This window comes from Hippoglossus stenolepis, chromosome 6, assembly GCF_022539355.2.
Source record: "Hippoglossus stenolepis isolate QCI-W04-F060 chromosome 6, HSTE1.2, whole genome shotgun sequence".
Lineage (NCBI taxonomy): Eukaryota > Metazoa > Chordata > Actinopteri > Pleuronectiformes > Pleuronectidae > Hippoglossus > Hippoglossus stenolepis.
This window is the reverse complement of record NC_061488.1, coordinates 11,229,601-11,253,384: the sequence shown is the minus strand read 5'-3', so window position 1 is coordinate 11,253,384 and position 23,784 is coordinate 11,229,601. Positions and strand designations below refer to the sequence as shown.

General features: G+C 43.2%; 1 protein-coding gene across 2 annotated transcripts in view; it reads left to right on the top strand.

The window, feature by feature from the left end:
* cacna2d3a (calcium channel, voltage-dependent, alpha 2/delta subunit 3a) overlaps positions 1-14,993 on the top strand; it is a 125,155-nt gene extending 110,162 nt beyond the window's left edge. The window contains exons 29-37 of one of the 2 annotated variants that reach the window (XR_007032785.1): positions 1,636-1,706; positions 4,720-4,795; positions 4,921-4,973; positions 6,141-6,196; positions 8,582-8,696; positions 12,688-12,800; positions 13,922-14,004; positions 14,131-14,392; positions 14,573-14,993. Coding sequence is in view for 1 of the 2 variants with exons in the window: in XM_047340260.1 (XP_047196216.1) it covers positions 1,636-1,706; positions 4,720-4,795; positions 4,921-4,973; positions 6,141-6,196; positions 8,582-8,696; positions 12,688-12,800; positions 13,922-14,004; positions 14,131-14,223 (660 nt within the window). In the remaining variant the exon portion in view is untranslated. Of the gene's footprint in view, positions 1-1,635; positions 1,707-4,719; positions 4,796-4,920; positions 4,974-6,140; positions 6,197-8,581; positions 8,697-12,687; positions 12,801-13,921; positions 14,005-14,130 lie in introns of both variants that reach the window. The other variant, XM_047340260.1, reaches the window with a different exon arrangement.
* Positions 14,994-23,784: the final 8,791 nt, after the last annotated feature.

Sequence of the window (23,784 nt, the reverse complement as noted above, 5' to 3'; positions counted from 1 at the left end):
ATATTCACTCTGGGTTAATTATGTATGAGTGGTAAGTTTGGACAGAATGTGCGTCATGCTTTTGCATTTTTATTCAAGGTATAAATAACTTGTGCAAATCCAGAGCTGACCTTACATTATAATCCGTGGTGCATGTTTATCTCCTCGATACGTTTCTAATGATTTTTTTTGTTTTTGCATGAGATGCACAATGTTGTTGTTTTCGGCTGCTCTCAAGGAGACATGGTGCTGCCCCAGCGTGTACTCTCTGCTCAGCTGTCACCAGACATGCTGTCACTCTGGTTTTGGCTCATCCAGGAGCCAGTCCGCTGGCCGTCGCTGCCCTTCCCTTCCCCTGCATGTTCTTTTCTCGTGTCTCTCACTTGCCGGCTCCCATCCTTTATTCGTTCTTAATTAGAAGGTGCATTTAGGCTTTTCTCTTGTCAGGTTGTTTCCTCTCAATGTTCGTTACAGAGTGGAACAAGGGGACACGACCGCGGTCTGTCAAAATGTTGTTTTTAGAATGTGTGAAGGGTCTTGAGTAGGTCTGAGTGGATAAAGCGGAGGATCTATACCAGGCTGGGTCATATCCGGCCATTTTGTGTTGTTTGTGGGAGGTGGTTACACGGGCAAGGAGCAGCTGAGGTCGGATCATTTGCCTCCCAGATGTCAAGGAAAGAGGATGAGGAGGGATGGAGGATGTAGTTCATCCTTTGTGCCCTATGTCTGATATGGTTTATGGATGAAAATACAAATAGTTTATTGTTTTTTTTCTGGTGCATGGGATCACCTGGCTTTGGGTAGTGTGCACAGGCCGGAGCTGAGCCCTCATAAAACACTACGACGCTCAGGAATTGTCGGGTAACATAGTCAATAGTACCGAGACACACCTCAGCAGAGGAGGATATGTTTTCATTGGCCTTTGTTTGTTTGTTAGTCAGCAGGATTGAACAGAAACAGCAGCAGGTTTCATAAGGGGAGTGATGGGCCTTCGTGGAAATATGCACTTTAGCGTGCCATTCTAATAGTTGTTTAAATTTCAATTAATTAATCAAGCCACAAAATAGATCTTGACTTCTCACCTTCTCATTTATGAAATCTTTATATATTTTTTAAAATCATTTTAATTTAAATATCTTTGGTTTTTAGACTTCTGATCAGACTAGGTATTTGAGAGTTCCACCTTTGGCTTCAGGAAATTGAGATTGGGATATTTAGTTTTCTTTTCTGACATTTCATACATTAAATATTTAATAAAAAAAAACCTTCTCCGTTGTTAGTTGTAGCTTTACTGAGGAGCACAGGTACCGTATCGGAGAGCCCCAGCGGATGTAGTTTACGAAGACATCTCAGAATCTTCTGTGGAAGTGAGCAAATAAATTATCTCCATTAAATGAGACGAGACGATAAACCTCCGCAGAATAATGTCAACAGGTTATTTGTGTGTAATTGGAACATGTGGGATTTGAGATCCTGAAGGCAGGCTTTGTGTGAAAGAATTTATTGTTAGTTCAGTTCCCAGAAAGTCTCTGAATTGAAGTTTCTCTTGAGGATGAACTTGTGCATGTGTCGATTTTTAAACTTGTATTTTTAAAGTTAGTTTCATTTTGTCATGAATTGTTTTATTAGAGAAAATCTCTTTGTCTTTCTTTTCAGACGGGGAAGTTTTTTGGAGAAGCAGAGGGAGCTGTAATGAGTAAGCTTCTGCAGATGGGCTCTTTTAAGAGGTAAGGACTTCAAACTGTGTGTGTGTGTGTGTGTGTGTGTGTGTGTGTGTGTGTGTGTGTGTGTGTGTGTGTGTGTGTGTGTGTGTGTGTGTGTGTGTGTGTGTGTGTGTGTGTGGATGTGTGTGTGAGTGTGTGTGTGTGTGTGTATGAATGTGTCCATATATGTGCCAACACATGTATGTGTGTGTGTGTTTAAATGTATGTGCATAATGTCAGGCAGGCTGCAGAATGAGAGCACGTCTCCCCTGGTGCTGACAGCTCTTAACGTGGCCAATCGTGTTGAGCTATTCAGCGCTGAACTCTGACCCCTCGCTCAGCAGATTTCTCCGTTAGGGGATTACAGCAAATCTTTTCCTGAAATGATGGAATTAGGAGAAACTTGAAGTCACACACACACACACACACACACACACGGACACACACATGTAGACGCATTCACGCATGTACAGCTTGTTTTAGATCGGTGTCTCCTGGAAAACGCCAGGAGCAGTGGGTTGTGACATTCTGCAATTAATTTGGAAATTTAAGCCGGGAGGAGGTTACCTTTTTCAGAATTACAGAGCAGAAACACAGAGAGGCCGACACTTGCAGTCACATTCTGTACTTTGAATGTGGAGTCACACTGCTGCGTTCTAACATTTGCTGAACCGTAGCCCAGTTGCACAGTTAAGTGTAAATTCAGATTGCACAGAAGCTTATAACCACATTTCCAACACTCCAGCAGGACCTTACCCAGCGTTCAGCTCTGTGTTTTTCAGCGCCTGAGGCATTCTTTTCCGGGGGTTGTCCTTCTGATCCTTAGATTGTCATAAACGCAATATCTCAGTAAAGCCTTGTTAAATGTTTCAGGATGAGTTTGGTGGTCAAAGGTCAAGTTCACTGTGAGTGTAGTATCAAGACAACAAGATTCAAGAGGTGCTGGTGATAAGGGCTGTGGCCAGTGTCGATGTGCTGTAAATACAAATAAGTGCTTTCCTCGGCAGAATTGATAAGTCATGTCCTGCCTCCTGCATTCTCTAGATGCCACCCCTCTTGTAAATGTTTTTACATTCTCCTGTTGTTTCGAACGCATCTGACCCGCACAATCTCCTGCTGCGTTCTTCATATGTGAAAGTTAAACTCTGTTGAAAGTCTGGACCCAATTCTCTGGACATTTCTGGAGTTCATGCCTGAAAACACAAAGATGAGCTATAGATTTTGATCAAATGTCATTATCACCTCATAAAACATGTTTCTGGCTAAACTCTATACTTCACATTCTAATTACGACAAAATAAACTCTAAAATTCCATCTAACATGTTTATAGGTTGTATGGATGGTCCTTTCCAAACAGTATCTCAGGACTGCCTGCAGAGAATATCATTACCTTAGGCACAAAGATTAACTCTTAGTGGTCAAAGGTCAAGGTCAATGTTTCTGGTCAAGGCTAATTATGACAACATAGCCTTCATAGCTTTTATTAAATTCCCTTAAAGTCCTCACTAGAGTCTGGACAGACACGGACGTAAGCTGCCACTTGACTGGCTGGCGGAGGCGTACAACCACGAGGCAGTAATTCTAGTTGCCATGCTGTCTTAGTGTATAAAAATCACGAGTGACAAATCATCGTACATGTAGACAACCACGCCTGTTTATCATGGGGATGAAACTGAAAAGCTGACAGCAGATGGTTTACGGTCCCACTCATAAAGACAAAGAGGCCTAAGAGAGCTTTCTCGACTGGATCTTTAATGTCAGATGATGAGGGATTATTTAAAATTGAGTGCGACGTATGATGAATGTTTAATATAACTCGTGTCAGTGGAGTATTAGCATGATGAGTAATAGAGCTTATAGATCTTAACACTAATGAATCCGATACGATCTGTCTTAACTCGGTGCCATCTGTGGAGAATTAACGTGCCGAGTTGAAGCACAGTTTTTCTCGTGATTAAAAAAACATAGAAGACATTTTAAAGTGTGCCACTTACAGTTGGCGCGAGCCCAGCGGCTTGAACTCAACTGCCAGCGTCAAGACGGAGGACGAAAACAAATGTTGGCAAACCGCTGTATTGTCAGTTAACTTATCAATCTTTTAGAACACGCCGTAGAGAGAGAGAGAGGGAATCTATGTTTTCCACCCAGGCAAAAAGACACACTCATATACACAGATATGACATCGGCCTGGGTCTGCTGCTAACACCATTATGTGGCCGGGCTTAGCACTAATTGGTTCCTGGCGGTGTGTTGGAGCTACGTGTCACCAGCGCTGTGACTGAGGTTTGAACATCGCCCAGGGCTGCGGATAGACTGGGCCCACTCAGACATCACACACGTGCTCGCACACACGTTCGCACTCAAAGTATCGTCAAGTATATAGGGAGCTGTCTGCAGGCTATGAGAATGAATGTCCTGTGTGTGTGTGTGTGTGTGTGTGTGTGTGTGTGTGTGTGTGTGTGTGTGTGTGTGTGTGTGTGTGTGTGTGTGTGTGTGTGTGTCTGTGTGTGTGTGTGTGTGTGTGTGTGTGTGTGTACTTGTGTATTTGTGTGTTACGAACCCCCTCAATAACCTCACCCATGCAGGCAGACCCAGACCTCACACCCTCAGGGTCTACTAAGCCCCTTAAATCCCCTGATATCCCCCCCAATATCCCCAAATCATCTACACACACACACACACCCACCTCCCTACATCACTTTGAGGGACCTCGCGGGAAGCCCTCGGATTTTCGTTGCTTTCCTTTTCCCATTCTTGCCACATCCATCCAATATATTATCCGTAGGTAAAGCAGCACTTATAGCAGAGGTGGGATCTTCCCTTCCTGCTCCCACACAGCAGTCCAAACGGCCCCGCAGGCATTTAATAGCAGAGGGAATGAATGAACCAAGACTTAACTTATCCGCGCTTTATTGACCTGACAAAAGCCTTATTATGAAACGTCAAACTCTAAAAATATCCTGCCTCCATCTTCTTCACTTTAACTCTGTGTCTGTCTCGCTCTTTGTCCTCTCTTGTCTATATTTATCCACCCAGGGTCACTCTGTACGACTACCAGGCTCTTTGTTGGGTTTTTTCAGAGAGCAGCGGCAGTGGACACACACTGCTGGATGTGAGTACCACATATTTTAACACTTCTTGTTTGCACTCTGTAACGCAAAGTGGGGACAACATACTCTGTGTATTTAGCGTCAAGGATCAATATTTTCTCTCTCTCTTTTTTTCCTCCCCTCGCAGCCTTACTTTGCTTTCTTCTCAGCCGTGAAGTGGATCCTGACCGAGCTTGTCATGTAAGACTTCTGTGTGTGCGAGAGTGTCTTGTGTCTGTTGCTAATGGCATGCACATGCTGCGTACATGTGTTTTCCTGAGAGCCGCACGGTGGCCTCTCCTGTCTGAGGTTAAGCGTGTGTTTGTGAGTATATATATATATATATATGTTTTCTGTATGTTTGTTTACGAGTGCCTTCACATGTACGTCAACGTGATCATCGGTGATCAGGAGCAGTAATGGCTACCTGATGTTTCCTGTAGCCAGGGCTTTTCCTGTGATGCCACGTTGTGCAGTGTTCTGGGTGGTCTGTTGTCGCAACAGTGCATCATGGGAGGATTGAGTTGTCAGTTGCGATTTTACAGTCTGTCACAGACGTTTTTTTGTCCTAGAAAAAGTTTATATAAAGTCTTATAAAATGTTTTTCATGTCCCTCATTTCCCACTAATTCTTCAATTGTGCTTTATCCAATTAAATATTAAATATTGATGTAAATATGATTGACAAAAATATCTACTTTGTATAAAATATATAAAAGTTTAATTATTATTTTTAAATTATTATCATTCTATAATTTGTGTCTATATACATAATGCATTAAGACATCTGTAATTAGGAAATCCCCTCTACTGCCATCTTTACAATTATTTTACATACACATATTTTGCCATTAAAGCTGATGTCAAGTCCAACTTCACATATTGAGTATTTATTCAATTACTTTATAAACCGGGAAAGTACCATCATATTTATACACAAACCCATTAATTATATAAACTGGCATGATCTGACAAGTTACACAACACTGATATTTTAACAAGTCTGATTTACAAGAGTTGGATCGAGCACTAACCTGCACGATGTGGCAGGCAAGCCAATAAACAAGAGTTCTCGCTGGATAATTTACACACATTAAAAAAATATGATTGATTCGATTCAAAGTTTTAGAGGCATCCAATAAGCTTATAAACATGATTAATATCCGACTATGATAACTGGCAATTAGAAAGATTCATGTTTGTGCAATGGTTGTTTTCATTATTTAACGTTTGTAAGAGAATACATTTTTCTCCTCTGAAACTTTAAACATACTGGTTAAAAAATGGCTGCAGGAGAGAGTGCTACAGAGTGTATTATATAAGCATGTGTTGGAGTGGATTGTTATGGTCGATGTGTCTCCATATTTAGATTCCTGCTCGAGTTCAACTTGTACAGCTGGTGGTATTCTGACATCACAGTTAAAGGTAAAAACACACTATCATATACTCTCTCTGTCTGTCTCTATCAAACACACACACACACACACACACACACACACACACACACACACACACACACACACACATAGGTGAATGTACACAACTCATAATATATTTTAATTTGAAAGTATATGGTAGTTGATAATAAACTCAGTTAAAATATAAGATACATAAATTAGAAAAATGTTTCTCTGTTATTAATCACTGATAGATCCAGTAAGTATAAATGAAAATACATTTGTAGTCTTGTGTTGTTACCCCACTTAGTTTAATTGCATTTTTTATACTTAATACTTAATTTATACTTTCACATGGATGTTAGTAATTTTTTGGTCTTGGATTTGATTGTCAGAAACAAAAATGAAAAAGTAAAATAAAAGGCGAAGGAAAAGTTAAATATCATTTGATTTTCTTTGAAAGATCCAAAACATTTTTTTCCCCTTTTCTAAAAATGGCCAATATTATCCTTTATGAAACAAAGTTATCTTGCAGATATTGTATTTGGACACAGCACAGACAGAGTATCCCTCTGAATCGCATAGATCTCTAACGCTTTAACTTGCATAATCATTGTAAACTTGAAACATCAAACATAAACCCTTTCAAGGCCTATTTTTTATTTCATTTTTTTTTTTCATAGTTTGGTTTGAGTTCACATGGAAAACTTTCTCCTGCGCACAGAAAAAAACAAAAAACACCCAGCGTCCCCAGCACTGACCTTCTGTCTCCATGTTCACCATCTCCCCTCCATTTCCTCTCGGTCTGAGTCAGTGTGACCACTGGAAAAACAGAATAAAGAGGCAGAATCCAAAACCGAAAAGTATAAATGGCAGAACACGAGATTACCTCGAGTGACCTCAGTGTGAGAGCAAGAGCGAGTTTGTGTGTGTGTGTTTCCGTGTGTGTGTGGGTGCATGTCTGTCTTCACACAGATTTGTATTTGTTTGTGTGTCCAGAGGGGCTATACTTAATGGTTTTATGATCTGTGAGGATGTGTGTCATATTGGTAGCGGTGGAAAGCAATATCCGCTTTGTAACAGGAGAAAAAAGGCTTCTCCCTCACTCTTCTTCTCACTCAGTCACTCTCTCTTTCCCTCCTTCTCTGTTTTATGTCTTTCTTTTCTTTCCCCGTCTCACTTTTTCTCTCCCATGAAAAGACACGGACACACACATTCCCATATGATTGCTGCCAAGCTCTATTTTGATGCCTTATGTTTTATGGAGTGTTGAATACTGTTTCACTAAGCGTCGTCACATTGTAGAATTAACTCCAGCCAAAACTAATATGAAAATATTTCATATTTGAATGTGTGTGTGTGTGAGAGAGAGAGAGAGAGAGAGAGAGAGAGAGAGGAAGGGGGAGGCGGGGGAGGCGGGGGACGCGAGAACCACAACACAACAGTGTATAAAATGCTTTCCCTGCACACTCTTATCCTGAGTGAAGTGAAGCTGGGCATCGCCGCTCGCCAAGCAGTCAAGACAATTTCACAGCTGGCTGGCCCCAGGTCTTAGCAGCACTTTCTATATCTCTTTACAATAGAGACACAGGCCGGTGACACACAGCTGAAACACCCCAACTTAGCAGCCCGTAACCCAATCTACACAGCCCCTCGAGCCGAACTAAGCCCAGACGTTTATACATGTAGGCTGCGTTCCTCACATGTATACTTAATACACAACTGCACACACACACACACACACACACACACACACACACACACATTTGTTCATGCTGCCGCGCTACTGACACCCTGTAATTAAACCACTCCATTCAAATTACACTCGTGATCCACCATCTTTAGAAATCTGTGTGTTGTAAAAAACAAAATACGTGTTGATCTCTGTGATACAAACTGAGTTTACAAAATAAAACCATATGGATTCAAATTTTAAACTGCATTATGCAAATAAGGCATATTAGCCCCTGTTTTAATAAGGCTGCTTTAAAAAATTAACATCCCAAACATAAAAATGTAAGGTTTGTGCCTCCTTAGTCCATTTCTCCCTGCAGTATTGTTTCAAACCTCTAGGTGGCAGGAGAGTTCAAGCAATGTGGCATTAATGGTTGGCCTAGATTCACACTGGAAACGTCTGGGGCAGGACAGGAGACAGCTCCGCTCCAGAAATGCTGCTTTCTTTCAAACGTGTATGTTTGTAAGGATGTGGTCTGTTTAACTGTTAGCTTGCAATATATTTGCATAACTATTTTAAATATATATTTGACTTTGAGATGGTTGTTCCATGACTTACTCACCGACTCTGACTCATGTTCTTTTTCCTTCTTTCTCTCTTCTCATCTTTTTCGTTCTTTCTTTCTTTCTTTCTTTCTTTCTCTCCTCCCTCCCTTCCGTCCGTCCTTCCTGCCCTCAGCTCAGAGGATAGGTCGGACCACGCAGGTACCATGTGACACCGAGTACCCGGCCTTCGTCTCTGAGAGAACCATCAAAGAGAACACAGGCAACATCGATTGTGACGGCTGCATCAAGTATGACGCACTCAAACAGACCCAGTGAACATAAATAAACAACAATAAGTCACATCAACAATGACCAAAATGTCTGTCTATTGCAACATGAAACTTGTTGGACGTAAGCCGGCCCGCTCCATAAGACAAGCAAACAAGGAAAATGAATTATCCCGTTAACTCTTGTGTTGGTGAAATATTTTTTTATCTCCATAATCCCTGATAACGAGGAACACGTTTAAATCATTTGTTGTCCATTGAAAACACTTTTATCCCGGCAATCCATCACAAATAAACACGCCGCCGCTCACGGCCACTCACTCTCTCCTCTGGCAGTTTGAAATACACGGCATTTAGAGATGAGGGAGAGAGGTGGGAAAAAAAATGCTTCCTTTAAAAATGGGAAAATGAGTGTGGTCCCCATTAACAATTTGGGCTTTTCTGTCAGGCAATTGTGGGGTGTTCTCTGGATCCCTCCAATGGGCCCATCATTGCTCCCAGCTGTGGAACTGCCAGGGAAGTCTATGTGTGTATGTGAGTGTGTGTGTGTGTGTGCATGTGTGTGTGCGTGCGCTTGCATGTGTTTTCATTGTGTGTCTGCAGCCGGTACAGCCCCACAAGGTCAGCAGGGTAACCACTGCCCTGGGTGCCAGGAGCAAAATGAGGTTTGGGGATGCAGTCAGACCCCAAACACACATATGCACACACACAGACAAACACAGACACACACATAGACACATGACATAAGCATGTTTTTAAAAAAAACAAAAAATAAAGGCTGCATCACCAATAATGAAACCAGAACAGGGATTAGTGGGCAGAGCCGTGAGCTCTGGGCAACGTGTCGCCCTCAAATAAATCTTTTTTAAAGCACAATGAATTTGACAAAGTAAAATGGAGTTTTTTATTTTGGTTATTTGGAACTTTATAGCTCATATTAGTAATAGAGGATATTGGTGATAAACATCTGTTTCACGTTACAGGCTGACTGAGGCCTTTCTCTCATATTTTCATTGGGACACGTGTGTGTACTTTATGTTCTAGGAAATATACCCTAAGAGCTCGCCTGTTAAACCTCTCTTTACTGCACTGTTTGACTGTGTGTGTGCGTGTGTGTGTGTGTCTGTGTGATGTGGGTATTTGTATTTGTCCATGACTTCCCTGATAGCTGAAACAGCGATAGAGCAAAAAAAAAACCATCAAAATCATGTGAATGATATAATAGTTCAAGCGTCTGTATGGAGCCAGCCTCTCCAGACTGTAACGTGAGATTAGGGACAAAGAGTTTGTCATGTCTCCAACCAGAGAAGGTCTTCAAGGGGACTATTAGCGACAATACTCGCGGCCATATATCCTGCCCCCCCCCCCACAGGCTCCTTCTCGTTTCACCCGACTGTCCGACCGTCGACTGTTTCGATTTGCAACCAGCTCTAAGTCTACAGTCGCACATGCAGACGTGGTTTCATCAGTTAGAAATAAGAACCAGTCTCCTTTTTCCATGGCAACAATAATAATTGTACCATTGCTGAGATAATTGTGTTTATTATGTCTGAACATACTATGAGGCATGTTTTCTTTCTTCAACACAGCGTTTTAAATCGATGCCAACGCTACAGTTGCAGAAGAGAAGAGCTTCTCAGATCAGACGGTATCTGACAGTAACAGAAATGATGAAGCAAACTTTGCAACTAGCGATTATAAGATCTTGATGTTTTAATCGTCTCCAAGTTTAAAATGTTGAATTAAATTCTCATTTTTGTGGTAAATTAAGTCCCCGTATTTGTTATTTATTTAAATAATCCTTTCAAATTGTCCCCTTTTGAAATTTTTGGCTTCATGTAACATGATTTTTCTCATGACTCATCTTTCTCAGCCACATATTCATAGCTGCATTTGCATCCAGAGCTACTGGAAGATAGAAATATAAAGGACAATTATATCTATAGATCCCCTTGAATACATAAATTAAATTCTATATCATGGTGCCCATTTTCCCCAGAAGTAATAGCGAGAAATGGAAATAAAATGACGGCATTACTCTGAAAACCCGCCAGTGTGTTTATTGAGATTTTATTGGAGCAATTTCAGCTCACTGAATTAATAATTGTTAAATTACTCACAGTAATTACTGGTTTCCATTTCCCAACGGTGATATTTCTAAAAACCATACAGTTATGGTTCAGTTATCCAGTGACTAAATCGCTGGAAAAAATGTGAACATTATCCGCAGAACACACACAGAAAATATTTCATTAAGCCAAAACTGAGCCCAGAAAATGTGCCAAAAAAAAAACTGACTGTTTAGTAAATTTACTGTGATTAAACTAATCTCGTTGTAGCTCTAAACACTAAAATGAGGATCAGTGAAGATAACACTGGAAAGTTTAAACCTCTTCCTCCCAGACCAAAAACCTGATGATAATCTGTTCTAGTTTTTATCAGATCAGTGACAGATTGTGTGATGTGTGGCACGATCTGTCATCATGCCATTGTGTCTCTTTATCTTTTATTACAGTACATCAGCTTTGACATCAATCTAACTCTTGATTTCTTCCTCTTTTACTGATTCATCTTTCTTGCCGTCGCTCAGATGGTTCTCGTCCTCTCTGCCACTCTGTCTTCATGTCTCTGTTCTGTTTCTCTCTTGACCAAAATCCCTGGAAGAAACGGCGTTAGGAGACCATGTCTAGAACACATTCATCTGTCTGTACCGTCAGTGTTTGTGCAAGAGAGCATGCACGGATGTCTGTCTCTCTGAATCTGTGCACAGTGTATTGTACACGTTCATGTATGTGTGTGTGCATTCATATAGGGTGTAGCGCTCCCTTTCCCAGCACCGAGTATGTTCAAGGCCAGCAGCTGGGCTGTCAGGATATGTTTAAGTCTTTTCTCCGAGATCACTTGCTCTGCTTTCTATCAGCGGGCTGAGTTGGGGCGGGCCCGGCACTGTGCAGGGGTGAGCAAGGATTATTAAACATCAGCAGATCCTTATTCACCCTGATTGGAACTGGCTTGGCCCATTTGCTGGGCTGGTTTGGTTGGGTTTGGTCGGTCACGGTGGGATAACTGCATTACGGTGCGGTGGATTGGTGCTACTCAGGGATTGGAGGCCGTTTGTGGTCAGATGAAATTGGTCATGGTATTAAATTAGAGAGGATGGAGATATTCCCGTAGATATTAGGTTTGTTTTTGATCCATCAGGTCTCTCCCTCTTTGTCTTGGTTCCTGTCCTCCTTGACACGAGTCAAGACAGCGCATGCACATCTATTTTTACATCCGTGTGTGTTCGCTCCGTCACACGTGCATGTTCTCATACGTGTCTGATAAACGCCTCGCAGAGAACTTGATAAATCACCCAGCTGTGGCAGAAGAGAGGGAGGGGAGAGAAGCGAGAGATAAAGAAAGAAAGGGTGACAGAAAGAAGAGATCATCTTTATGACCTCTCCTCTTCATAAAGCTTATCCGCGGTCGTAAATCATCGGCCAGGAGGCTGAGGCGAGGCCTGATCTTTCAGTCCAGTAAAACGCAGCCATGGGAAGCTATGAGCACAGAAGTGTGGTTCCCATTTGTCTGCCTTTGGAGTGTTTTATATTCAGCAACACTTCATTGGTGCTCGCCTTGGACGGAATATAACAAAGACAAAAGACGGGAAGAGGATGAGGAAGAAGAGCGGATGGAGTGAGTTAGAGAAATATGCGGGAATACTTTATCTGTGTGTCTCTTGTTGTGAGTGCGTCTACGTCTCTGTCTGTTTATTGACAGCTGGCGGTGAGACGAGTCATCTTCTTGACATCCATCCAGTCCGGTCTCCTCACTTCGTCTCCCCTCTACCAGGGGAGCATGTGAACACTCGTAACACAAATCCTCCGACACACATGGAAATTTACATCATAACCAATGCGCCTTGTCTACTTGCCAATCCAACTCTGACCTCCCTTGCTCCCTCTCCTCTCCCCTCCCCTCCCCCCTTACTCATCTCCCTGTTTCTGGCTGTCTGTGCTGTGATTGGCAGGTCCTTTGTGATCCAGCAGATCCCCAGCAGTAATCTCTTCATGGTGGTGGTGGACAGCAAGTGCGACTGCAGCATGTTCGAGCCAATCACCATGGACCCCATCGAAATCATGTATATCCTTCGCTGGCTAAAGACTGGAGAACTGGGCGGTGGGGGGGTGGTTGGGGGGTTATTGCAGGACAACAGTTAGAAAAGTTTCTTTGATTCATTTCTCCTGAATGAAATAAAATGACCTTTGCATGATTTGGATCAAAGAAACAACTGGGACTGGAGAATGAGTTATACTGTCATCAAACGCATTAAATACTGTGATACTATAATATAAGGGAGGGGATGTGTCACTTTGCTGTGAAGATTCAGAGTCACCTCTCCACCTCTCTGCTGGGTTGCACGTCTTGGGTGGAGAGTAGTATGTTCATTATTAAGAATGAATGAACATACTAATAAATAAATAATTGAATGGATGGATGGTTTTTGAATGTGATCGTAAATGGGTCATACAGCCAACCTGTTGCAAATTTCCCAGATTGACTGTTTCTCCCCACCGAGAAAAATAGCGCCATTACCTCATCATCTTTATTACCTTGTGTTTTTATTATTATTGGAACCATTTCTTTTCTTCCAGCGCAGAAACGTTATAGCCAGCATATGTCCATGGATGTAATTTGATGGGAATAATGAAGAGCATTTATTTTGTGGGGAAGCTTCGGGGAAGTTTATTTGCCCCGTGCCTCTTCTGCGAGTGAGAGAGATTGGGACAGTGTGTGGGACAACATCTGAAACAGGAGCGATTATGTATCCCATCTGGCCTGGGAAGGCCTCGGGATCCCCCAGGAAGAGCTGGAAGAGGTTGTTGGCGAGAGGGACTTCTGGAATACCTAACTTAGTTTACTGCCGATGGATGGACGGATGGATGAATCTGAATCCAATACAGCACCCTACCCCAGGTTTATTTCACTGTAGATTCTCTGTACATATATTGTATATGTCAACCACTGATTGTTTTGTTGTTGAGATCTTCTGTTGTCATGCAAAAAAAAACACAAAATCATCAAACATTGCTCAGAGCCAGTTCTTTTTGCACGTCATGCTCTGTGAAAAATCGCCCTACGTCTTTCTATGGTATAATGCATTCCTTTCCATTATGCACAAGAAATACAGTCGGGCAGGAAAACACCCTGCAGAGGGTACACACTGTCTGTCATTGACTTATTGACCTTGACTTCAGCTGCACATAATGAATCTCTTAAGTGCGAGAGATTGAAGATGCAAAAGGACAGGAGGCGCCCAGATACCTGTCACCCCTTTCACCCTGAGGTATTTGCAACACACACACACACACACAGTACTATTTTTGCAATATATCCTTCGCTCACTCTGCTTTTTTATTTTTTTACTAAACTATTCCATATCAGTCCATAAAATGCTTCCTTCTGTCTCCAGGAAAACTCGATGGAGTGCGGAGGCGTTGGTTCTCTCGCTCCGTCTCTCGCGGCGACGCTGCTCTGCGTCCTGCTGGCCCTGTTCCCCAGGTGACCAGAGCTGGCCACGCCTCTCCATCCAGCACTCGACTTGGATCGGCTTGGCTCTGCAGACAAAAGAATCGCATCGATGCCACAGAAAAAGAGCACTCCTGCTGCCCCTAATAAAATTGTGCCCAATTTCAACTCACCACCTACAAAGCCCAGAGGCGCGTCCCCACAAGGTGCTTATTTGAAAGGATTGATAGTGGAAACCTGCTGAATAGTGATCATTACTGTGCTTTAGCTGCACGGAGAGGTTTCTGGGGGGGAAACGTAGTAATAATGCTTACAATGCACTTAGTAGCTTAAAACTGCACATGTGTCCCAGTAACACCCACTGACACTCACCTCTATATGCTCAGTCCTTTCAGGTAGCAGCTAAGGGCTTGGTTCTGTAGCTGGGCTTGGAACTGGGCATTAGAGCCACGTAACACCAATGCGGAGAAAGACAGACGCACCTTTCCTCTGCCCACTCTGACTTTTCATGGACAATAATGATTCAGAAGAAAAAAAAAATACTAATACTGAAGATGACTATATGTGGCTGGGGGTTGTAATGGGGTTGTAATGATCTTTTTTCATGTTGAGAAAAAAAAAACCAAGTTCTGGTATAAATATGAAGAAAAAGAGTTTTATTTATGATTTGCAAGTGGTACCCATAAACTGTGACTATGAGATTTTGAGTCCTCTGATGTGAGTGGTTATTAATATTTGAGCTTTGCCTTATTGAACGATATTGGTCCTGTTTGTGTACTTTTGAAATAAAATGATGTATAAAATCGATGCTGTCGTTAAAAGCCCGGTTCTTGAGAGGCTCCTCTGCAAAACAGACCTTGACTCGAACAATAGAGTTATTATGAAGGCTCAGCTCGCATCCCTATAGATTGTTCTATTGTTGTTGGCAGAGTTGACTGATTAATACGGTATATCTGCTTAAACGGTTAGGGGAATGTTTGGCTGCTTTTCGGCCTCCACATGAGATGTGGCTGGCTTTCTTTGTGCGTCTGTGTGTGTGTGTGTGCGCGCACATGCATGCATTTGTGTGCGTGTGCATCTGGCATTTTGTTCTTCTGTCATTCATGTCTCTGCCTCTAACCCAGAGGCTCATCCCCCACACAAAGACACACAATGAAGACCATGACACTGGAAATCGAAGGCCAACCACAACATACATCTGTATTTGTTTAGGAAATAGACGCAAACAATTACAATTTTCTGACAAACATACCCATGTGCACATACATGCAAGAGAATTACTTACTGTGCCATGCATGGAAAAAAGCTTGTATTATTGTGTGTGTGTGGAGCACAATAAGTTAAAACAATAACAACAAACGTTTTCTATCAGTCCCAGAAGGAGGCCACTCTGCTGTGGTCTCCACGTCAACACCAAGGTCCCTGCGGTCCACAAGCCAAAATGCCTCGTCTGTATCTCTTTCCCCACCTCTCCGCTCGCCAGTTCTACCACTTCCTCCTCCCCTGACGAGGTAATTCTCACCATCCCAGCGGCCTGTTCTCAAACCGTTTTGCTGATCTTGTGCCTCGAGCAGAACCGCCTGAGCCTCTAATCATTCTCAGCTCATCCCGCTCTCTTCCTCTTTTTATGGTCCAAAGACTCCCTGACTTGCTGATGGGCCATTTATCACAGCATAATGGGATCAGAGGTGTTTTGAGTCAACACGGATCTAATCTGGTCAGTTTCCTTCCTGTTTGGCCAAATGAGTTATGGCAAAGTGCGTCCAGTGTGTGTACAAAAGGCAGAAAGCTATCTTTTTTTCTGGGCAGATGCCACAAAGGAAACCCTGTTGCCACCTTGAGCTCCTGTGAGTGATAAATACTCATCTCTGTTTTCTATAAACTGTTTTCTCCACACACAGGTGGGGGAACTTAATCCATGCAGATGCTAAAAAAATCTCACAAATGTGTACAGGCACATTTTTCCAGATTTCCCACAACACGCAGCTTCATGTTCCTGCAAGAAATACACAGGTGACAATGAGACTCAGCTAGTTGGGGCTGTGGAGAAAGAAAATGAAAAGCAGCTAAAGAAAAGAAAATGAGGTAAAAAGAAAAAGATGTATCCTGTCTGCCTCTTTTTTTTTTTATTATAGAAGCAGACATGTGTGCCTTCACAGGTTTGGCTCGGCAAAGAAATGTTAACGTGGACAAGCCAGGTCACACCTATAACCCCCGTCCATCAAAAGAGACACATTCAAAGACGCAGCGAGCGAGGGAAACATCAATGAAGGTGTTTTATGTGAAGGCGTCCACATTCCTTCCCAAATGATCCGAACTGCGCTGCTGTTTGTGGTGGGAAGGAACCCCTGAGAGAGGAGCCACTGATCACTGGGACACAATGCCCTGAAGGGGCCCTGCAGCTGAAAAACACACCCATCCATCAGCCCTCGCACTCCTCCAATCCTGTTTGCTCTCCATTATCTTGACTACATGAGAAATCTCCTTTTGCTAATATCCCGGAAGACGGATGACAGTGGGTCGCACATAGTATTCGCACATTCAAACATTTGTGCATGCGCCCACAGTCGTACCCGTGCATTAACACACGTATACGCACACAGAGCACACACACACAGGCGGTCACGCAGAGGGCAAGGCTTTTGGTGTTGCCTCCAATGGAGTGGATAACAGTGGTGGTTTGCTTTGAAGACCACAGATATGTTTAAATGGAAATGATTCTGAGCAGCTGAACCACACCAGGACCACACACAGGCCCGGTGACCACAACACGCCACAGCTAAGACAAGCTGGGAAAACACACATACGATTCATACGGCATTCCACTGGGCGACTAACAAAATATCAGCCCTGCAACTTACTGTGTGCATGTATTCTCATGTTTGCACAGAGGATAGGTTTACAGTAGTGAATATCTTAATTTTAGAGAAACAATAAAAAAAAAAAAAATAGAAGGAGAGAGGACTTGGAGTTTGTTTTTCAGAACTGAGCTCAGAAGAATTTTATGATTTATTGTGTGAATTATCTGTTTGCATTGGATTTGTTTTTTAAATGTGGTCATTATTTTCACCCCCTCGGCCTCTAATTATAAGCTCTGTCCTCATTTACCTCCTCCTTCCGCCCTGCGTTACCCTTTTCCCTGCTTCTCTGGCCACATGCTCCGTGGCTGCAATGGTGATAATGACCAGACCTCTCCACACGTGCACGTGCCCACACACGCACACGCACACACATACATGTGAGACGAAAAACCGAACCAAACCCCAAAGACAAATTTGTTCCTGCGGGTGCCAGGAGACACGCTGCTGCCAAGGTTGAGAGGTGCCAGCTGAAAACATACCCTCTCCACACACACACACACACACACACACACACACACACACACACACACACACACACACACACACACACACACACACACACACACACACACACACACACACACACACACATATGCACATACACAGATTTAGCTGTATGCCCCATACTGTGACAGGAAGAGAAGCCTTCAGTATGGACTTCTTGGTGAGCTTGAAGACCTGACAGCCAGCTGTACTAATAATGTGTGTTTGTGCGTGTGTGTGTGTTATTGTGTGAGAAACTATATCTCATAGTTTGTGTGCTCCGATTAGATTTAGCGTGCAGTATATGTTTGGGAAGAAGTGGTCACGTAATTCACCAGCTTGTAGTTCATCAGTTTTTCGGTCACACAGGCAGCGGACTCTCATCAGCCAAATATTGAATAACAAAACCAGAACAAATCATAGGCATATACCGTATATTTAGCATTCCACTCTGTGTTTGTGCAAACATGCTGAGGGAGATTTTTCAACATTTGCATATTCAGCCGTCTCTTTGTAGCTGCGACCTGAGCCCTGCCAGCTCGTCAAGTTTACGAAAAACGCTTCATTCTGTTGCACATGGAAAGCTAAGCAATGGCCTGGAGGGGCATACGCATTGGCTCCCTCTGAAGAGGAAGTGGCTAAATGGAGACCCAGGAGCCCCCCCGCCTCGCCTCTGCCACTCAAAAGCACCCAGGCTGTTTTTAGAGCGTAGGCCAGCTTAACAGAATGGACAGTCAGCAGCGGAGAGGGACGCAAGGAGGGGAGGGAAAGCGAGGGAAGGAGGAAAGCAAGATTGGAGGTCAGGGAGGCAACGGAGGGAGAAGGCGGGCTGATTGCAGCGGAGTAGGTGGTCTCACGATATCATGGCTCGCAGCAAAGCAACATCATTGGCTCGCGGCCTCGGCTTGTCCCCAGGTCTCTGCGCTGGATTGGGATTGAGAACCGCTATGAGTATCATGAGCGTTGTGGAGTTCCGTCAGATCACAGCTCATCAGCATCAGCATGTTTGTCTTGGAGGGAGGACTGATCAATGAGTTAGGGACTATTTGCTGTTGGCTCCCCTCACCCTGTAATAAATCCCACTGTGCTGATGAAGGCTGAATTTTGATGTGATAATTGATGCAGTGTTTTTGTTTTTTTCCCGTACATGGCGTCTCTGGGCATGGTGTGGTTACATCAAACTTTTATACAAGTCTGTGCATTTGTGCGTGTGTGTGTGTGTCCATCTGTCGTGTTTGATTAGTATCTGTATCCCCCAGCTGGAGAGCTGCTCCTGCTAAGCCTCGGTGAACTCGGTGTGGACAGGACTAAATGGTTGCTCTTATTGGCACATTAGCGTAGGTGTGTGTGTCTGTGTGTGTCATGCTGGTTTCGTTTTATTCCTGCAGTGTGTAGTGAATAAACAGCCATAGATCTACTTTGCATGTGCATTTATTTTCTGTATGGTTTGTGTTCACGTTTACATGAGTGTATGAGTGCCTGATCAAAAGTGTGTGCGTGTGTGTGTGTGTGTGTGTGTGTGTGTGTGTGTGTGTGTGTGTGTGCGTGTGCGTGCATGTGCGCGTGTGCGTGTTCATGTGCGCGTGTGTGCATGTGTGTGCGTACACTTGGCCCGACCAATGAGCCGCATGTTCTGCGTATGCCTGGCCCTGGGATTTGAGCGCCTTTATTCTGCATAGCAGAGCAGTGAAAGGAAGGCTAAGGTTACAACCACAGGCCCTGACAGAAAAATCACTGCAGCAATGTGACATTTATATGCCCTAGTGTCCCCCTACTCACCCCCTCTCTCACCCTGCCCTCACCCATCATTACCCTCTTGACCGTAGCAATATCCAAAGCCTTGCTCTCGACATCAACCGCAACTCTGTACGTCCTCCTGCTCTCTCTCACTCCAACCACCACCACACCCCTGCTCTGTGTTCCTGATCTGTTTGTGAGCGTGCACACGGGCCCTTGTCCTACACATTCATGCATACAGCCTCCATTTTATGTGTGTATTTGTGTGTGTGTTTACCTTGTGCGGTCCTCCTGCTCTCACTCACTCTAACTGTCTGGAGCATTTAGAGGACATGACATCACAGCGGGTTAATGTTGGGCGCTGACGTGTGCTTTGCGGTGGAGGCTGTGACGCCGTCTGTTTGTTTTTTTGGAGATCCGCAGTTGGACGGGAGGCCCGGGCAGTCACTTGATTAGGGCTCGCGTTTATGCAACTGTTGTAGTTCCACAGTTAAAGGCCGTGTTGTAATTAAAAAGAATCAGGGTTATGATATACTCCGGGACATGATCACGTCATAGCTCAGAGGCATTGTGGCTGCGTGTGTGTGCGTGTGTGTGTGAGTGTGTGTGCTTGCATGTCAGTCGTAAAATATGTGTGTGTTCGAGATTCTTTTTCTTTTCCGTGGGTGTATGAAGTGTATTATTAATGAGCTGTGTAATCCAAAAAAATCACGGAGTGTGTCATTACTGGGAGAGGAGCAGAGGAAGCAAACACACAAGCTGGTTTGGGTGTTCGCCAGACATCATGTAGGAAGAGGGTGAGGCTACAAGAGACAGAAAAAAGAGAAAAAGGCCAGAATATAGTGCAGGGGATGACAATATGTGTATGGCCGGTAAATGTTTGTGTCTGCGTTTTGTGTTACAAGACACAGACACACACACTGAAAAAAAACTGTAAATTGTTCTTTTTTGAGTGTACAGGATTGCAGTCATTTTCCTAAAACCTGTCAGGATTTATAAAATGTGAGAAATAAATTGCACACAGTTACAGTACGTTCACACACATTTTTCACTTGTGACCTTTATGTGTTACTACACACATCTCTGGTTCAGCCCAAGTCCAGAACACATCTGCTGATGTGATCCCTCCCCACACTACCTGGAAGAGTCCTCCCATTCCTAATCAACCTTATTTCCTGTGCTGCTCACTGGAGTTTATTTCCAACCCTTCAAATTGGTCTTTATTTCCTATACCCTTCAAAGTGGTCTTTATTTCCTATACCCTTCAAACTGGTCCTTATTTCCTATTCCCTTCAAACATGGTCCCTATTTCGTACCCTTCAAACTGATCCTTATATCCTACCTTTCGAACTGATCCTTGTTACTTACCCTTCAAAGATGGTCCTTATTTCCTATACCCTTCAAATTGGTCCTTATTTCCTATACCCTTCAAACTGATCCTTATTTCCTACCTTTCAAACTGATCCTTGTTTCTTACCCTTCAAACTCCTTATTTCCTCCGCTTCTCACTGGAGTTTATTTCCTCCCATTCTCCCATTTTTATCATCCCCTTCTTGGACCTACATTTCCTCTGCTTCATATTTCCTCCCCTTTCACTTGACTTTATTTCCTCCACTTCAATCTGGTCCACATGTGGTGAACATCTTCTTTTCACTTGCCCTGATGTCCTCTACTTCAAATAAAAAAAATGTCCTCCCCTTCTCTTTATTTCCTCCCCTTCTCACCTTTTGCATCCTCTTCTTGGATCAGCATTTCCTCTCCTCCATATATTCTCCCCATTTCACTGTATATTGTTCCCTCACTGTTCCCTTCCCTCTGGAGCTTATTTCTTCCTTTATTTGTTGGACATTTTCTCCTCCTTCTCTCGTTTCTGTGCTTCAGTTTCCTCTGGACTTTATTTTCTCCCCTTCGCTCTTGACCCTATTTCCTCCCCTTTTCACTGAACCTTTTTTTCCCCCTCCCTTGAACCTTTGTATTTCCTCTTCTTCACGTCGCACCTCATCATCATCTTCCAAACAGGTTCAAAACTTTGAGTTGATTGTGATGAGCTCCCTTTTTTGTCCCAAAAAGAATGTGCGTATTGTGCTTCACAATTGCATGTCCTTAAAGCTGAACTCAAATCCAAGCCTATGAATCCCCAGAAAGTGATCTCATCTTGTACAGACGCATAAACATCTTGCAGCTTCATCACACTTCTCCCTCTGCCAGTGTCACAGCCCCAGTTGAGGGCACAGGATGGAGCTTGCTGCTGTATGCAGTGCCTCCCAATCAACTCTGAGGCCTGGAGCTGTTTATCTGAGAAAATAATGACTGTGTAAACAAAGGCCAACCCAGTTTCACTCGCCAAATGTCTCTGCCATTGTGTTGATGGAGTAGAAAAGTCCTGATGCTAATAAAATGTGTGTTTATGTACTGAGGGTAACAAGTAGAGTGAGAATGATTATGGTTATCTGTTTATATATATATATCTTTTTTGATAATCTCCCTGGTGTAAACATTGTGTGTGGTTTGCAAGTAAATATCAGTGTGTTATACAATCAAATCACTGCTACTTTTAAGCAAACACATTGCTGTGAATGGTGATGATAACCAAAGCTTGGAGTGCAACACTGAAAAGTTAAATTGTTAGAGGAGCGTTAAACCCAATTTGTGCTTCTGCGTCGAAGCTACATTTGTAGCCAACGCTTAGACCCGTACCCTACGCAGAGCACTACGTCGTACCCAGACGTGCACCTTCCCAAAAATTAAATTACGCGTTGGTGACGCAGATCACAAGAGCTGTGATTGGTTCCCTTGGTAGCATCACATTTCCTGCAGACTCGCCGCCATTTTTGAATGGAGTTGGAGGGGGAACACGGGAAGACACTCAACACAATCAAATAGAAACTCTAAATTCTGTCTGTGATTGCAGCGCAACTCACACACACACACCTACGCACAACTATGAATGCTCGGCCCCGTGCATGCCCCAATCTCAATGACTTGAGACTGTGGGGAGAAGACGGAGAACCTGGGTGGACCAGTGAAGCGCCAGTGTTTACCATTGCATCACTGTGCCGTCTGCCAAAAATATTTAAAATGTGTAATGTTACGGTAAGAATGGCATCATAAGATGAAGAACACAGTGCAACAATTGTGGTATTAGTTTGCACTCCTGCTCTATTTTCACTGTGAAGGTCCAAAAGATATGCTCGGCTGATTATTCTGGGTTAGGTGAGAAAATAGTTTTGGTTGTTTGGATTTCTTGAACCACACAGAATCATAAAGCCTGGCCTCCAGCAGCACTGACCTAGCTTTGCCTAATACTGATGAAATATAATGTAGCTGTTTATGTAGAGAAATAATAATCACCTGCTGTGAGCACAATAGAAGCGTCAAAAAATGTCAAAAATGTTTAGCATCAACAAACTGGTTTCTCAAGGAAAATTGTTTGACCAAAAAGCAAAGTCTCCCAGTATGCATGTATTTTATTTAATACTGAGGATTCACTTTATTAGCTAGGATCCAAACACACTGAATGTGTGTGAGCCTGGAAAAGAGGGATTTGCAATTCTCTTGTATTGGTACATGCAGCAGCCTGTCAGCGAGGAGCTCCAGCCCTCAGGAGACCTTCCGGATCAATCCTCATCTCACCCAACTCTGTCGCACTTGAACTCCGTAAGAGATCCCTGATAACTCCGCTGGTTATGAGACAGGTTTGCTTAAAAAGAGGTCATGGCTTAAAATCCCATCTGGAACTTTAAAGAAATGTCTTAATAAAAAACACATTTCCCTGTGTTGGGGGAGAAAAAAAACCCATGTCGTAAAACATCCAAGAACTTTCCTTGTTCTTGTGCAACGCTGAAGGTGCTGATTTTAACAGCTGACACATTTCAACACCAAATTTATACCCAGTTTAATTATGAATATTTATGAAAAACTTAATTTATTTATGTGTTATATAATTGATTCATCGTGAGTGGCATTTTTATGATATGATCAGCACTACTGTGTAAATCAGAATTACAGTTTACTTCCTTTCTCTCTATACACTGTCCAGGGCAGGATGTCAAGTTAAGTGCAGCTCTGTCACCTAGAAATTATGTTTATATACTACTAATTTGTCTTGAGTGCCAAAGGGTTACATAGTATCCTCAGTGTCTTATGAACATGAAGTAGACTATAATTGACGAGCCTTGAGTATTTCCCATATGTCTCCGCAGAAGTTGAAATGTAAATTACACCCTCGGGTGAAGGTGAACTGAAGGTGATATAGGCATAAATTGTGTAGGCACATGCACTGAATCCCCATTTTGCTTCTGTTACTCTGTGGATTGTAAATTATTCAGGTTTATTTTCCCACTCTGGTGGAACCTCCGTGGCCAGCGTCACGTCTCCTCTCAATGACTGTGTCAACACGAGCAGGTGTGTTTGTACCAGGAATGTACCTGTGTGTGTGTGTGTGTGTGTGTGTGTGTGTGTGTGTGTGTGTGTGTGTGTGTGTGTGTGTGTGTGTGTCTGTGTGTGTGCGTGTACAT